General features: G+C 42.6%; 1 protein-coding gene across 1 annotated transcript in view; it reads right to left on the bottom strand.

Moving 5' to 3' along the window:
* SYT9 (synaptotagmin 9) overlaps positions 1-18,086 on the bottom strand; it is a 150,512-nt gene that overhangs the window by 79,837 nt on the left and 52,589 nt on the right. Inside the window, exons 2-3 of the mRNA XM_047072010.1 lie at positions 12,363-12,714; positions 1,711-2,257 (exon numbers count right to left, since the gene is read on the bottom strand). Of these exons, the coding sequence (XP_046927966.1) occupies positions 1,711-2,257; positions 12,363-12,714 (899 nt within the window). The remainder of the gene's footprint in view (positions 1-1,710; positions 2,258-12,362; positions 12,715-18,086) is intronic.

Raw genomic sequence — 18,086 nt, 5'->3', positions numbered from 1 at the left:
AGAGGGAGAGAGAAAGAATCCCAAACAGGCTGTGCAATGTCAGCACAGAGCCTGATATGGGGCTCAAACTCACAAACCGTGAGATCATGACCTGAGCTGAAAACAAGAGATGCTTAACTGACTGAGCCACCCAGGCGCCCCTAGAATTTTACAGAAATAAATAAATGAAACAAAATACACTATGGTAATGAATAGACTCAATATCATAAAGATGCACAATTTCCCTAATCTACAGACTTCATACAAGTCCAAATACCAGAAAGAATTATTAATTTGACAATTTGATGCCAAAATTTATGTGAAAAGTCAAGTACCAGCCAACTGAATTGAAGAAAAATCAGGCTGGATGATTGTTCTTTCTGATAGTAAATCTTATCATAGAATGATAGTAATTTGCAAATTGTGCTATAGGTAGATTTAGTGAAAAAGAACAAAACAAAGAAAAAAGACTTCAGAAACAGACTCTTCGCTCTGCTCTCTCCAGCTCTTTCTTTCCTTTCTTCATTCTTGTGATAAGGGCCAGCAAAACTGAGTGCTACACTTTGCTTATGTGAGTATCAGGACAAAGCTGGCACCAGTATCTAGTGCCATGAGAAGAGAAGATGTCTCTTGGAACAGCCAAAGTGTGGGTGAGTCCCCAGTTCACAAAGGCAGACAAGAGTGAAAAGACTAGTGTGGGTATTTGGTCACCACACAGAGATTTTTGCGTGTTCTCTTCCAGAGCAGGATGAGAGCCTTTCACTTACTGGGCTCCAAATTCAAGCTGGATCATCATCTGAGCTGAGGAAGGATTATGGAGCTTGGTTTCTTTGGATGCCAAGGCAGAGAAAGAAAACTATGCTGGCCTCAGAAGGGTTCGCATTCTAGAAGATGTGCGAGCAAAGTTGCCTGAAGGAATCTGGACCGATGTAAGAAGCAAGTGGCTCTAAAATATCAGCATTACCCAAGAAAGTCCAGTTTTCCTTCTATTTCAGCAGTGTCAATACATGTCTGCAGGAGAGTGATAAGGATGTAAATGGAGTAATAATATCACCACTGCAATCTCATTTAAAATGTAAACATGGGTTTGTGGTGTCATTGCCGTAGCCTTTCAGACCTCTCTCCTGAGCTCTAAATTGGATTTGACCTTCCATTGATTAGCTTTGCCAATATCTGCAGATCTTTTCAGACTGAACTCCCTGTCACTTTGATTCTGTATTTACAAATGTGGTACAAACTCTTGTCAACCATTCTCACTTCTGGGATTCAAGTTGAAGATCTGATCATGGGAAATGCAACTGAGCTGACCTGGGCACACAGGCAAGGACATAATGCTCTCAGAGAGCCTGGCAATGGTCTCGTAGCTGCAGATTACAGCGAATAGGATGCCAGGATCCATTTAGCACAAATAACCTAAGAAAGCTCTACAGAAAATGTGGCAAGGAGGGCAGATAATATCTACTGCCAGTTAGGGAATAGCTAAGAATTAGAAAGTAGAAAAGAGAGAACGTTGCTCTTTAATACTGTTTTCATGAGCAATTCCGGGAACTTTTAAAATGAATACTATTAAAGGTCCGCTTCTGGGAAGTTACAAGGAAGGTTCTGAAACAACAGCTATCCAGACATGGAAGTGAATTTTATACTTTGCCCCCAAAATAAAATAAGGTGTAAGTAATCTGTATGCATGCGGACCAAGAAGCCTCCCCCCAAATGGAGAAATGCTGGACTTACATTGGTGACATACTCGATATCCTTCCAAAGGATGCACTCCCTGGGGAAATCAGCCAAGTCTAAGAAGTGATCCACCACCACTTGGCCGATCAAGTCATGGCGAGAGAACCTGTCAAAGTCATACACAGAGAAGTGAAGCTTCCGTGCTGCAAGGTCATTGTAGGGAACCGGAAACAAAAACACTTCATCAAACACAGGGTTTAGGGTCTTTCTGTGCACTTTAGTCTGGTGTTTTGTTTTCCGATCAGGAAGCAAATAGATCTTGACGTAAGGATCTGAAGTCCCAGAGAAGTCCTTGGCGGGCAAATTGACAGCTTTGTGAATCTTCACTATGAGCTGCTCTAAGTCACAGTCATATTTCAAAATGAAATTCAGTTTCCCACAGGCTTTGCTGTTACTCCTTGTCCCATCATCAGTATCTAGTGACCTCTGCTTATATAACTCCGGTTTAATTCGGCCAATTCCAGTCAACTGTTCCTGTTTTTGAAGCTGCTGGATATTGAAGTCTGGGTTTGACAAGTTGAGCTGTCTCCGGATTGAATTATGCCTTGAGTGAGGAGGAAGAGAGAAGAAAAGTTACAACCCCAATAGCTACGGGTCTTCCAGAAACTTGTGCCTGGGCTCGAGGTAGTCAGTTATGCACTGTTAAAAGCTCAGATCCGTGGGTTTTTGTTTTTTGTTTTTTTTGGCCTAAATTCAAAAGGCTCATCAATGTGAGTAAGCTGTTCCCCAAGGCTTGAGGCTCAAAATCGAGGCTTGGTATCAGGAAACAAACCTACTGCCACGTGACCTTGGAGCTGTAAAGGTTTAATGCACTTTCTAAACTACTATGCCAATAAAGAAGCCTATTCAGTTGGTGGAATGTAAAGATTTGTACAAACTGCTTTAAAAATAAAATTATTCACCTTTTATATATAATATCATCCTGAAATTGAAATAGTTAGCTATGTGTTGTTGCCTTAAGAAGAATGCATCTGTCTCTAAATTAGATAGCATTTCCTGTCTCTGGCTTATAACTTTATTGGTAAAGAAATTCTTACTGGTTTAAATGAAAGCATTTCACAAGAGCACAGTTCTTGCTCTTGTGAGAATGTAGGTGACAGGATGTGTCCGCTTGTGCTGGACTGTGTTGGCTCTGACAGGTGCCACTGGCAACTCCATGACAGTGCTTCTGTCATACTATGTGGGTGATTAGTGATCAGGAGCAAGGGCTTTACTTCTGCAATAAACACTAACAGCATAACAATTAAAGGTAAGCTACTACAAACGTATACAGGAATTCAAAGAAGGTTGGATACTGATATTGGCAAAGTGAGTATCTGCTGACAGAATCTAGTCTTTACCCTAGAAGCTTTTTGGTTTGGGTTAGTAGTGTCCCGGAAATTCTCTATGAAACCTGCCTTATCTGTGCGAGTCCTCATAAATTGAGAGTAGTCATTACACACAAGGTTGTTTTCCATATTATTTTTGTTTGTTTTCAGCTCAGAGTCATTATACCATATTTTTCTGGTGTCTCCCAATAACCTTAATTAAAGTAGCCTCTGTCCACCAGTAGGTGAAAGGGAACAGCCAGGCTGTCTCTGAGGGACTTACAAATAGTTCGAGACGCAGAGTAAACATTTGAGTTTGTCTTCTTTTCCTTTCTTGAGACTACTTTATGAAATAAAGATGGAAAATGGGATTAACAGACCCCCAAACATGTCTGAAATTATTCTCCCTGGTAACACAGATGTTGTTATACTAACCATTCCTCTTCATCTTCCTATGCTCAGCATACCTTCCTATGCTTCAGCAACCTATGCTCCTGGTCACTAATTGATCACCCACATGGTACAACAAGAGCACAATCACAGAACGATCACATGTACCTGTCGGAGCCAACCCAGTCCACCGCAGGCAGACACATCCCAGGCATATGCATCCCCATATGTGCAAAAACCATGTGGTCTGAAAGATTCTGTTGTCAGATTTTAATTTCTTACAAAGAAATCCACAATCTTAAGTTTTCTCTGCATCTTACGATTTTTCAAGTAGGGGGAGGGCAGTCAGGGGATGCTGCTAAACACCTAAAACCAGCTGTCTGTGCTCATACAGCTCAGTCACTCCCTTGTCCAGACATTGACCCTCTGCAGTGCTGGAACAGAGCTCCAGTCTCACTCTACTGGGATCTCTGGGCAGAAGGGACTGGCAGGGAACAGCACGTGTCCAGCTCTATGCAAAGGCCATCAAGGGGTGGTACCAGTTGTGGCACCTGCTACTGATTTTTCCCTCCAGTCTAGATTCAAACAAGGGCCCTACTTGGGGCTGGTGTCAGTTCCCACTTACAACAAGCCATTCCAGGAACCGTCTAGTGATGCTGTTTAAATATTAAAAGTGCTTCCTTAAGGCCCACCTTCTTTGGACCAATGTCTGATGGGACACCAGTCCTGGGTCTACACCGGACCCAACCCCGCCACTCTGCTACCACTTTTCTCCCAACCTGGTTGCTGAGCTGACTTTCTGTGCATAACAACCTACCTTTGGGTTTTTTGAGTACTGGCTTTAGACTCATCACAGCAACATTTTGTCTTATATGTAGGACTAGGCCTGCCATGCAAATTTTAATTTTAATTTAAAATACACGACTCTGTTTAGCAATGGCACATATTCTGTTTTACTTGTACATTTTCTTAGACAGTAAATCTGAAGAGAATTGAGTCCCATGAGCTCGGCTCTTCCTAACCACAATGGATTGCCAGGGGGTTGAGGGAGTAGACTGGGGAGGGCATCATGAAGAGATCTTACTTCAAAGACCAAACAAGATCCCAACCGCACAGGATGCCTCCATTCAAAATTCTGATATAGCTGAAGATTCCTTTTAAAAACCAAGCACAGATATGAACACTATTATCTACCCAAATGTTTTCCATCACTAGTTTCATTCCCAATACTTCTTCTTCCATTCAGGATCACACTATTAGGGAAACAGTTGAATCCAACCAGAAGGTGGTGGCTTAAAGCAGACAGCACAGACTGTAACAGGCCATGACAGTTCTCACTCCCTGGGGCTCTCTTTCAATCGCTTTCAATTTCCTTTCAGGAGAGAGTCAGGGATTACCAGAGTTGGGGGGCGGAGGGGTGGGCGGGTAGACTAAAGAAGCTCAAAGGAGTAGGAACCAGGGTAATTCACCACCTCCCTGTATAATCTCTGCAGCTCTCTTGGCTGAGACATGAGCAAGTACGGCACGGAAGCCGCCGCAGGGATGAGAAGAAGACAAAGGAGAAGAAATGGAAAATCAATATCCCATAATTTCATAGGCTATTCACATGGAGGTGGGATCGAAAGGCAAGTCCAAAGCAAGAGAAAGGAAAGATATGGAACAGAATATTGTGATCTGGCCCCTGTCACCCCAGGTGAGGTGGTTCTAAAAATGGTCAAAGGAGGTGGCCCTTGACTACAGTAGACCACAGGAATCCAGGGCAAGGGTCTGGAATTTTAATGCTACAGAGTGAGTGTGACAAGGAGAGATCTGAAGCAGACAGTCCTCTGAGTAGGTTTGGGGAGTCCTGTATTTTGGTATTCTCAGGACTTAATGTGCACAATTAAAGGAAGGAAAAGAAATGGTTTCCAAAGACTGGGGGTGCAAAGGAAAGCTGAGAGATGGGGTCCTCTGTAAATAAGTCACACTCTGACGCTGTCTTAGAGAAGCCAGCCACTGGGATTGAGACCCTCAGCTCCCCCTACCTCCCACTTTCCCTGAGTGCAGGCAGAGCACATTTTCCTGTTGTGGAGAAGTGAAAGATCGGGGATGTGTTTGTCCCAGATCTGAGGTGGAAGATTGGTGGTTGAGCCTGGAGAAATCCTTATTTCAAAGATGATTAACAAAATCTGTAAAGCAGATTTCCTACAACAAACTCAAAAACACTTTAATGCCTGAAGGAATCTGAGCCTTGTGCTGAGATGCAGCCAAGGGTCAGCAGAGGCAGGGGCCCAGATATAAAAAAGCTTTTCCAGGGGCGCCTGGGTGGCTCAGTCGGTTAAGCATCCGACTTTGGCTCAGGTCATGATCTCACAGTTTGTGAGTTCAAGCCCCGTGTCTGGCTTTGTGCTGACAGCTTGGAGCCTGGCGCCTGATTTGGATTCTGTGTCTCCTTCTCTCTCTGCCCCTCCCCCACTTGTGCTCTGTCTCTCTATCAAAAATAAACAAATGTAAAAAAGAAATTTTTTTTTAAATAAAAAAATTAAAAAAAAAAGCTTTTCCTCCTCTCCTTTCCTCAAATTTGAGTTAGCTGGTTCCAAGGTCCCACTTTGAGTCCTCCAACAAACTCTTGGTCCCCGAACCATCACCAAAAAAGCCAACTACCTCCACTGGATTTTAAGAAAGAGGACATTACCACAATTTACCAAATACGAATGTGCAAAGCAAAGGGTCAGGTAGGGTGGAAGGCACAGACAGGCAAAGCCTAGCCACTGCCTGCAAGGAGTTGGCTGGCCAGGAGAGTGATAAAATAGTCAAACACTAACACACAGCAGGTCAGAAGAGGGAAAGAACTGACCAGATGTTAGGGAGCCACAGAGACAGATAGAGAGGCCTCTGGCTTGGGAAACTGTCATGGAGGAAATGGTACTCTCACTGAGCCTGGTTACTTAACTTGGCCTCATATTATCAGCTTCCAAGCTGGTGCTGTAGACCTCAGTAGGGAAATCAAGCAAGTTTCCACCTTGGCAACCAGCTCTTCAGCAGAATTGGATCTTCAACCCTTCTGTCCCCACAGCTTTCTCCTCATATATGCCAACATCTTCTGTCTAGGCTCTGGGTGAGAGCAGACAGTCATCATTCCCACTATCCTTTGCACCTCCAAATATCCTGTGCAACTACAAACAAATTACACTCTTCTACCTGCCATCATCTCAGTGACCCCATCTTAGAGGTGAAACTTGGCCTATCCCTTCCCTGGTTCTGGGGCACTAGTGTTGACAGAGCTTCAAGGTTCAAGGAAAGGAAAGAGAGAAGCAAACTATGATTTCAGAACCACATGGGTTTCTTTACTAGGTTCAAGTCGAGACAGGGAAGTTTGGAAACGCTGGGGATGGGATTGTTTCCCTTCTTGAAAACTCCCGAGGTGACAGAGAGGAAGAGGTTGGGTTGTCCTGAGCTGTAGGCAGACACGGAAGAGGTCTCAGAAGTGAACTCACTACAGGGCAGGAGGAAATGGGGATCTTTCTCAGTGCAGGATTCAGAGGTCTCCAGGGTGAGTGATATAAGAAAGATGTAACCATCACACCTTGGCCAGTGGAGGTGTAGGGTCAAGTGCAATTGGATATTCTGATGCATGACCTGCTTCCTCCCACACCTCCCAAGTTAAACAAGTTTGAAATCTTGGTGTCATCTTCCAATGTTTTATTCCCTATTTCTAAGATGATCCTATGTCCACCAACACCTTCTCTGAAGTAGCTCACAACTCATGCCTCTTTCTACTTTCATTGCTTCCAGGAGTTCAGACCTCATCATTATTGACCTGAATCAGCCACTATAGCCAGTCTTCACCCTACCTCAAGCCTCTTATACAGTCTTGCCAGAATGATCTTCTAGAAAACAATTTGACTACTTTAATGTGCATAATTGGAAATAGGCTTTTCTTGCCTATTTCCCCAACTAAGATGTGGACCTTTTAAGGTCAGGGCAATACATATATGTATGTGTATATATGCATATATGTGTGTATATATATATATATATATATATATATATATATATATGTTTGTGTATGTATATGTATATGTATATATGTTTTTTCATCTCTTTACTACCAGTATATGATATGGAACTTTTCACATTGAAGATGCTTAATACAAGTGTCTAGAATAAATAGATGAATGCCAAGGAAATAACAATTTCCAATAATTAAACCCCAGTAGAGAAAATACACATTTATATACAGTTTGAGAACCTCATGGGAGTTGAGAGAAGTCTAAGCAACTTCCATTTTCCAAGCTGTCAGTTTATTAAAATTTGGAGAAATATCTAAGACTCATCCAAAACACTGTTGTGTTTTAAATGTTCACATCTAAAAAATGTTTTCAACTCACACACACAAACATACCTTAATAGAACTGTGGTCCTCATAGAGTAATTACAACATTTAGTCTCAGCATACCACTTACTGGAGTTGTGGCCAGTGATGGGACCCGAATCTAAAGTTCAATAATTGTCGAGGTGCCTGGGTGGCTCAGTCAGTTAAGCATCCGACTTTGGCTCAGGTCATGATCTCACAATTCCTGGGTTTGAGCCCCACCTCAGTATCTGTGCTGACAGCTCAGAGCCTGGAGCCTGCTTCAGATTCTGTGTCTCCCTCTCTCCCTGATCTTTCCCTGCTCTCACTCTGTCTGTCCCTCTCTCAAAAATAAACACTATAAATAAATAAATAAATAAATAAATAAATAAAGTTCAATATTTGTCACCTTCTTTCAACTCTGTCAGTATATTTCTGTGAATCTGTGGCTTGCTTAGTTTGGAGATAAGGCCAAAAGCCTAAGTGTAAGGCTCTGAAGTCAGGTAAGACTTGGGAAAAAGGCCTTCCACCGGCCTCATCCCATATAGGCCCTTCTTTGGGTTTATACTTCTAGCCTTTTGCCATTCTTGTCAGTGGAACATGATAAAAGTGGCTGGATACTGATGAAGGTATTCTGTCAGCTATTCATGGAAAAAGTCTGCTCTAGGGGCGCCTGGGTGGCTCAGTCGGTAAAGTGTCTGACTTTGGCTCAGGTCATGATCCCACGGTTCATGAGTTTGAGCCCCACGTTGGGCTCTGTGCTGACAGCTCTGAGTCTGGAGCCTTTTTCAGATTCTGTTTCCCTCTCTCTCTGCCCCTCCCCCCCCTCATGCTCTGTCTCTCTGTCTCTCTCTCAAAAATAAACATTAAAAAAAGAAAAAAGAAAAAGTCTTCTCTATGCCAGGGGCTGCACTAGGTGTTAGATATATAGGGAAAAAGAGCGGCTATAGTTTTTGAGTTCACAGAACTCCTAGATTAGAGAAGGGGTACAGGCAACAAGCAAACAAATAATCATTTAGTTAGAAAGAGAGTTTGATCCTGTGAAGAAATGCAGGCAAGGCGACATATGAGAGAATGCAGAGTGGGAGGGAGTGGAGGAAAGAGTACACACTTCAGAGAGGATGGTGGGGAGGCCTTTCTGAGGAGGTGATGCTTTAGGTGGGACATTAAAGCTGCAAAGGAGATGGAGGGGAAAAAGAAAAGCACTCCAGGCTGAAGGAACAGCTTGTTCGTGAAGGCCTCAAGGCAGGAAAAGGCAGGGGATACTGAAGGCATGGAGAGAGAGGCTAGTGTAGCTGGAACATGATGAGCTTTTCCAGGTAAAGCTTCCTAGTGAGTCCTTGTCCTCTGGGGCAGTGCTGCATGGTGCTGAGGTGGGGAGCTGACAGAAGTAGACTGTGGCAATAACACACAGGTTCTAACAGGCCTGATAAAGAGATGGCAGTGTGGTAATTGAAATTTTTATAAAACCAAAGTGTTATATAAGAAGTTTGAGACGACTTAATAAAACAGGTTGGACTTTCATCTTGGGATGTGAATCAGGAAATGCATTAGATGCCTTGCAAAGGCTCCTTCTATTTTGAGGACCTAGGGATTTTTATATATTTGGAATAGAGATATTTAAAATGTTCTGGTATTGAAGCATTCTGAAAACAAATCCATATTTCCAGTATTATACAAAAGGGATTTCATCTAAAATTGAAAAGAATTAACAGGGACTTTGCTAGCTAGAAACAGAATGTTAATGTGCTTGATCGTGGGAAAACAACAGGAAGTCGTCCTGACTAGAAACCTTCTGAGAAGACAAAACTCATCTTTAGGGCATTCCATAGACATTGGTGGGAGCTGCACATATTCATGATCAAGAGGCCAGGAGAGGGTGAGCTTTCCAATGTCAGTGCTGTGACAGAAGCTATGCTGATGGACTGCAGGGACAGTGGGGATGCCCTTAACTGGGAGTCTAAGGCTTATGTGCTCTGGGTAAAGGAGCTGTCCTGGGACTCTGGGGACAAGTCCCCAGACAGCTGCAGGAAGGAAGCAGTAAGAAGGAAAGTGATTACAGTGAGGAAGTAGGAGCATTATAAGAAAAAAAGGAAGAAATAAGAACTAGCAGAGCAGACTGTTTAGAGCCATCTCAGCACAGTACCTTCTCCCTCCCCAAATCAGTATCGAGAACGTTACTTAAAAAGAATGTTAAAAATTTTGGAACGTGAAGGAAATTTCATTCATTTCTCTCATTTTGTCAGTAAAACTGTTTTGTGTGTGTTCATAAATAACACAATTCCTAAAGAATGAGAAGACCATATACCACTCATTATGATAAGACCATAACTAATACATATGTATTTCCCGACATAACCCATAAAACTAGGTCGGTAGTAATTAGGTAAGAATGTTTTAAATGCACAATGATACAAATTATCAGTATTAGATCAACACAGCTGGAAAGAGTTTAGTTTTCTTACGGTAGATCAGATATTACTAAACTTGATTTTGCCCATCAGAAAGATAATTACATGACTCTCAAACTAAAATAAATCTAAATGTAAATTCATTTTATAGAAATAATTCCTTCGCTTTCTTCTTTTTTTCCCCTTCTACCCAATTTCCATAAATCAGTGGTGAAGATACTACAATTTTCATTCTTTCTTTTTTAAAGTTTTTTTTAAAGTTTATTTAATTATTTTGGGGGTGGGGAGCAGAGAGAGAAAGAGTCCCAAGCAGGCTCCACTGTCACCACAGAGCCCGATGCAAGGCTCGAACTCACAAACCATGAGATCACGACCTGAGCTGAAATCAAGGGTTGGATGCTCAACCAACTGAGCCACCCAGGTACCCCTACAGGTTTTATTCTTAAATGAAATACATTTCTTGATAAGTAGAGTACTTATATATTTTCCTAGAATAAATACTGTGATAATTATAGTGATATGATTGCTATCAATTCATTAGAATCATGGCAGAGTCCTCAGATCCATAATCTAATAAAAGCACAGTACTATCACCTTGTATTGATGGGACCTAGGTCAGAAAAATTAGCATTCAGAGTAAAACCGAATAGGAAACAATTTCAATGGATACTCCATCTGAAAGACTCCAGTTATTGAAATAGTGAAGGGATTTTATTACAAGTCTACACCACTGCATGAACGCCATGACAGCATCAAACAGAGCTCCAGCTATATTTAAGTCATATCTAAAGAGAAATCCTAGTGATAAAATCTGAGGAGTTCTTCTAAATCAAATGGCAAACAACCATCCATTTCCTCACAGAGGAATATTTTAGGTTTAGCTCTTTGATTCAGAATTGGAAATGATGCTAAAATAGGTTTGTGGAAAAATTAAATTATAAACTGTCATATTCCATCCCACTTAATGTGAATGAGCAGAGTCTCTAGGATAAACTTGATTAACATAAAAAAGGGTAAAATCTTACTTCTGTTTCTAGAGAACAAATAAAAAAGATTTTTAAAAAATGCCCCCAAACTGTGCTCGCACTCTCCAAATAACAGCACATGCTATTCCTCTGGCTATTGCTCAAGCAAATATTTTCATTTTAAAAAAGCTACTTCCTGTATCTCTTATCCTGAAAACTCCTGTCGAAAGTGAATTTTGATATCCGGGGATTGAGAATTGTCTGTTTAACGTGAAAGGCATGTTTATGCAACATCTGAGTCCTGGAAGAGGCCAGTCACAGGGGAATGATCACGACAAAAACAACACGGAAATCAAAATGGCCGTTCACGTTTTGGAATACTTACCAGGTGCCGCCTATGTAAAGCACAGGATGTGCACGTTATTGCTTCATTCTTAAAAGCACCTATATGTTGGTATTATCACTATTTCTCTCTCACAGAAGAGGAAATGGAAACATATGGAGGTTAAGTAATGTGTCCAGTATGTCATACATGTAAGTAAAGCCAGTTCACTTGACCCCAGAGCCCTGGGTTTTTATCACTGCACTACATGATTTCTCTACTGCTTAAAGCGGAGCATGTAGCCCACAGAAAGAAAGTCACCCGAGGCCTGGGTACTCTAGGCCTACAAAGGCTGAAGATGGACAAAGACCTCCAACCACTTTGTGGACTACAAAGACAGCCTGTGTGACAGCTAGGCTAGGTCAGAGGCACAGAGAATAAGTCCAATAGCACTAGGAGGATAGTGGGAAGAGTGGTTAAGAGGTCTCAGGCTCTGGTGTTGGTTGAATCAGGGTCCAAACCCTGAATGCATACCAATCTATGATGTTTTTACTTAAACTCTTTGACTTAAGTTTCTTCTTCTGTGAAATGAAAATAACTTTTGCATCTCATGCAAAGTTGTGAACTATAATAAAACAATGCATAAAGTTCTTAGTACTTGTCATGGTTAATCTTGGCAATGTAACTATTATTATTATGGACTATTATTATTGTGGACCCTACACAGGGAACTCAAGAGAAGTAAGGAGCCTCACTGGAGCATAGGAAGCACCACATTTTCCCATATTCGCATCTCTGAAACTGAATGGACATGTGAAATTCCAGTTACAGGATCCTTGGCTAACCAACACTACTGCTGCCAATAGAGGGGAACGAGGTGGTCCTTGCCTTGCAGTCAGAAAGGAAGGGGGCATTACTGACCGGGCCGACGAGGTTGGCTCTGTGACTTGGCGCTGTACACGGACGCCATGGGCACAGTTCTCCTGGCCCCCCGCTTGGGTCGAGAGGGGAATGTCAGGGGAGGTGTGGCTGATCTTCATGGAAGAGTCAGGGCAGGGGGTGGGAGGGTCTAGGAAGCCCTCACTGTTCTCCTGCTCATTGGTCTCTGTGTCCGTGTAGTTAAGAGGTTCCCGATTGTCGTCTTTGCTACCAGAGAGCAGGCCTCGTTCTCGCCATGGAACCCAGCAGAGTTTCCAAGACACGAAGAGAGACACGCCAAAAAGCGCGAGGCCACAGGCAGTGACCACAAGGGTCAGCAGGCTCACTGAGATATCTGCAAAGAAGCAAAGATCAAAGGTCAGTGTGATTGCTCGTCCTGTGCCCATCCATTGCACAGTGCAGGCAGAATGACCCTTTAATCCATTCATCCCTCAGGAGCTGGCTGCAGGAGATAGGCCAGGGATGCTGCCGGGTCACCTGATTCTGGCGCAGGGATGGTGAGACTCAGACACAGCACAGAGAAAGTGACATGCAGGCCATGATTCAAAACAATGAACAGTCTGCTCTAGCAAGAGACGGGGTATATTCAGGGGGACTAGGAATGCCCTCCAAGTCAACTGAGACCCTACACCACAGCAATACAAATCATTGAGGCTTTGTGAGCAGGGCAGTTTCAACTGTCCTTAAAAATTACGCGATCATTTCAGAGAGCTGTATAATGAAATTTGGGAATTGTTTAAGTAACAACTTTCTAATACAAGAGAAACTAGAGTGCTTTCTTTCTCTTTTTGACATTGACTTTTAAGGGTCTCAGCAAAATGAAGCTCAAGTCCTCTGAAGCCTCAAGAATACCCCCATCCAGTGGCCAGGTACCTAGGACCCAGTGCTGACCACCGTAGTTTGGGTTTCCCCAGTAGCAGATCCTGAGACAAGTATTCAAGGGCAGGTGGTTTATTCAGAAGGGGAAGAAAACACAGGTAGGGGAGTAAGGAAGTGATCCAGGGAAGGCAGCCAGCGAAGGGGGCTTTACCAAGCCAATTACCCAAGGGGCAAGGGGCTGGGCTATTTATAATGTCAGCTCCCTTCAGTCATGGATTGGAGGGCAGCTCTCAAGGGGCATTTCCCACCTGCAGCACGAGTGGCAAAGTAAGCTTCAGTGGCCAGAAAAATCGAACATTCAAATAAATGCAGGGGTTGGCCTTTGGAGGTGAGCGGGCATGTGCTGAAGTGGTGAGAGTGAGCAAATATGGCAAGGCAACCACGGCATCTGAGGCCCGGACTGTATGGCCTCAGCTAGGGTCCGTGGCAGTGCAGTGGCTGTGCCCTTAACGCCCAGAACAAAGCCCAACTCCCTCCAGGCTTCCACTCCACGCTACAGTAGACCCAGGGAGGCTAAGGCATCAACCTGAACTCATTCCTGGGTGGCTGTAAGCCCTACTTTAAAGGACACTCCCACCTGCCCTTACTGCACTCCATCACATGCAGGAGCTCCAAGGATTCTCCCAGGCTTTGCCTTTACTGTCCATCATCAATATTTGCATTGCTTCAGCCAAAGTTTTCTGAATGTCCATTACATGCCAGGTACTGGGCTAGGTTTTGGAGAGAGTACAATGGGGAACATGAAAGGCACATTCCATACCTTCCTCATAGACTCATATTCTCATGAAGAAGAAAATTAGGAATAAGTTAATTTTCCAATATTAATTATCCACAGCATACCGATAATCCATGACATGAGACAACTGACATTTCTGCTGAGGCATGTGAGCTCCTACTGCAGGTCACTTACCTACTGAGTCACGCTGACCACCCACCATCCATGTGCTTTTCAACATGACTCTGAAGGTACTTGATCATTCTTATGAAATGATAAAGCAGTTTCCTCATGAAAAATGGCTCTTGAGAGAATGCCAGCTGCTAGGACTGGTGATGGAGGTAATGTATCTCCTCTACGCCTCCCCATCAATCTCTGCCTTTTCAGTGAAATAATATTCTGTCTCTGCTCGACAACACTGGGGCTCCAGTTTCACATGGGTAAGTAAGCTCAAATCTGCCACCTTTCTCTCCTCAAGTCCCACTGAAAGGGGATTAGCAAACTATACAACAATGTGAAACAAGGATGACTTCCATCAATCCATCAGTGAACCAGTATAACATTGAGAGGTTTCTAGAATTGTTTTAAAGGAAAATCCAATTAGTATTGAACATTTAAGACAAGCAAATGAAGGGACACTAAGGAAACAATAAAAATTAAAACTCCCAGGTGCAGAGAAACAAGGGCAAGGATGAGGACAGGGAGTAGAGTCAGTGGGGGCAGAGTAAAGGGCACTAGAAATCACACCTCATGGAGCCCCAACATGAGGTAGGAAGAGAGCGTGGCATGGCCACAGGCTCCATTGGGTTCCATCAGCTCACACGGGAGTATGGGAAATTCATCTGTGCAAACTCCTAGGATAGGTAGTAGTGCTCAGGACACAGAAAGGAGGAGACTTTATCCTCATTAATCAGCCACAGCAAACATCAACTCCCAACTAGTCCAATAAAACACAAAAACAAAACAGGCTCCATACCATAGTGAAATCCCTTAATACATTCTGTAATCCAAATGGAGGTAAAACTCCTATGTCCTGTTCATCACTGTGGCACTTTCCTAACACAGACACTACTAGAAAACACCAGCAAAGGCTGGGGTTGGGACACACTGGGAAGCAGTAGGTTTAGGAGTGTAATGTGATAATTCTTTTGTTATTCACCAAATATTCACTCTCTCCCCCCACAGTGCCCCCATACCAAGGAAAGAGCATAAATCCCAATCCCCTGATGTTGATTTTGTCCATGTGACTTGCTCTAGTCAATAAAATCCAAGGAGATATGGCCCATGCCAGCTCTGACCAGAAGACTCTTGGCTCCCACCTTCTGCCAGGAGAAGAAATCTTAAATAAAGCCCAGTCTTTCAACTTAGTTACTATCACGGGAAGACTTGTGGCACAGGCCCAAAGTCCAGAATGAGAAGCAAGCTTAAACCTTATCCACAGACTGGGGAAGAGCTGCAGCTGATCTACAAATCCATGAGCAAACCCTAGTTGATGCTAATATTTTGAAGGAGTTTGTTACCATGGCAAAAACAGTTGACTCATACACATGACCATATAATTTATTGTCCTAAGCTGGGACACCTTTAAGAGAGAGAGGTGTGATGTTAATAATCACTTGGGACAAGAGACTTTACCCAGTACCCAGGGCAAACCAGGGAATATGGTCACTCTGGACTTAAGCTCTGAACTCATCACTTTGGTACAGCATAACCTCTCAGGGTTGACGTGGCATAGACAACATGCTAAATAAATGAAATTAAATTAACCCACTTCTGCTAGTAACCATAGGGACCTGACCCAACACAAGAATGACCCAAGCTTGTTAGCTGACTCCCAGTTCATGCACCCAAAAAACAGCTTGCTCACCAGTCCAGTCATGGGGGATCTATGAGAGCAGGAATCCCATCCATCTCAGCATTGAATGCCAAGCAACTAAAAGAACACTTGGCACATTGTAGGCATTGAGTAAATGCCTGATGATGCCCACCTGAAGAGCTCTATGGCCACCTACTACTTTTACCGTGAATTATGGTTGTGTCCTATAAGCTCTAGAGGTGCTAGTCACATTCATAATCATTATAGATTTTTGTGCAGATAGGTATTAAAGAGAATTTCTAGTAAATGGCAGAAGTGATTTCTTCTTATTCACACAAAGGTACCATGTGGGTTAGCAATGGGCCAGGGAATGCCTTTGAGGAGAAACCAGTAGTGACCTACACAGACATACCAACCACAAAGCAAAATCATCTGGGCTTCTGTTTTTAAACAACTCAGGGCACCCTCTGGACACTTTTCTCTCTTTTTTCAGAAAGAAGTGTTAGAAAACTCCTGTTGAGTCACGAGGGCCACAGATACTACCCACCTCAGACCCATGACTTTAGGAAAGGGAGGAGAATCAGCTTAGAATCACATAACAGCCTTGCTTAGAAGAGATTTCTTAAGTTAGGTGGTAGGTACATGGCCATTTGTTTTATGATTGATCCTGAAACCATATGTATTCACTATATATACTCTTTGGCATTTATGCTATATTTCATAACAAAAACTGAAAAAAATAGTAACATCAAAAAAATAATTATTCTAAAGATAAATTTTCTGAAAAATGGGAAAGTATAATTAGTCCTTCTGTCCAAGAGCCAAGAGAATAACCAGATGGTGATTCAGGGATGAAAGGAGGCAAATGGCAACCCAGTTCTGATCCAGATCCCTGGAGGTGTTGCTGCTTGGGGGTGACTGTGCACAAAACTGCCTCCAGATCTGCCACAGAGTACATTCTTCCAGGGAAGATGTGGCCTAGAAGACCCTGCAGTGAGGTCTGACCATCAGAACTCTCTTCTACCTGCTATTAGATGCAGCCACTGAACATGATGTAGTGTAGCAATATCCTTGATCTTGCAGACATCAGATACAAGATACCATGACATCCCTACCCCCAGAAGACATCCCAGCTGTACACCTAGAATTCTAAGGGATCCATGCAAGCCTAAATACTTGTTTTGGAATGGCAAATATTATTGTCCAATGAATGAAAGGCTTGAGCTTCCATATACTACACACAGGCAGATGCACAGTAGTTGTCCCCCTGAACTATGAAGGGCCAGTAAGAACACATAAACTGACAACCAAAGAAAAATAATGGGACAAATTAGCAGCTCAAAAGAGGTCAACCAAGCTGAGCCATCAGAATAAACTGGTCCTGACATTAAATAAAATAGTGATGAAAACTAAGAGGTATGGGTAAAGTAGTGATCAGAAGCAGATTGGCTTGAGATCCCAGCTGATCTAAGGAAAGAAGATTGGAGGGGTGCCTGGGTGGCTCAGTTGGTTAAGTGTCCAATTTCAGCTCAGGTCATGATCTCATGGTTCGTGAGTTCGAGCCCCACATCGGGCTCTGTGCTGACAGTTCAGAGCCTGGAGCCTGCTTCAGATCCTGTTCTTCCTCTCTCTGTGCCCCTCCCCCCACTCACACTCTGTCTCTCTCTCTCAAAAATAAATAAATATTAAAAAAATGTTTTTTTAAAAAAAGAAAAGGATATTGTAGTCCTATAATTCTACAGCTAGCCAGACTATCACGAGGGAAAAAGAGGCATTTTCAAACAGACGATGACTCAGAAAATACACCATTCACATACCTTCTCCTGCATAAAATCTAAGCAAATTCTCCAAACAAACAAATAAAAATGTATGTCAGAATACAGAACTCAAGAAAGGAAGGACATATTATATCAGGTGTATCTATATACTATGTATCACAAGAATTAGTGATAAAGAAAATAGCACAAATTGAATTAAGTCTAAATAATTGCTCTTTATGAGGTTATGAAGCTTAAATGTAACTGTTATGAAAAAAACACTTAAAAGAACAAAGCAATGATACTATATACATACTCAAATTTCAACAATTCCAACAAAACATGGGAGGTAGAAGAAGGAAGGAAGTAAAAACAAATTAAATGTTCTATATTGTTAGCATGTGGAGACTATTGATACTTCAACTTGATGTTGATAAAGAAATACAGGTGTAAATATGTATATAAAATATTTAAGGGGGACTTTGATTCATAACGGTACATCTGCATATTTATATTAATATCCTCCCCTTCCTGAGACT

Source organism: Lynx rufus, unplaced genomic scaffold (assembly GCF_022079265.1).
Source record: "Lynx rufus isolate CCGP_SWC_20201006 ecotype Redwood Valley unplaced genomic scaffold, mLynRuf1.p SCAF_9, whole genome shotgun sequence".
Taxonomy (NCBI): domain Eukaryota; kingdom Metazoa; phylum Chordata; class Mammalia; order Carnivora; family Felidae; genus Lynx; species Lynx rufus.
Note: the sequence above shows the minus strand (reverse complement) of the source record. Positions and strands in the feature narration are given on the sequence as shown.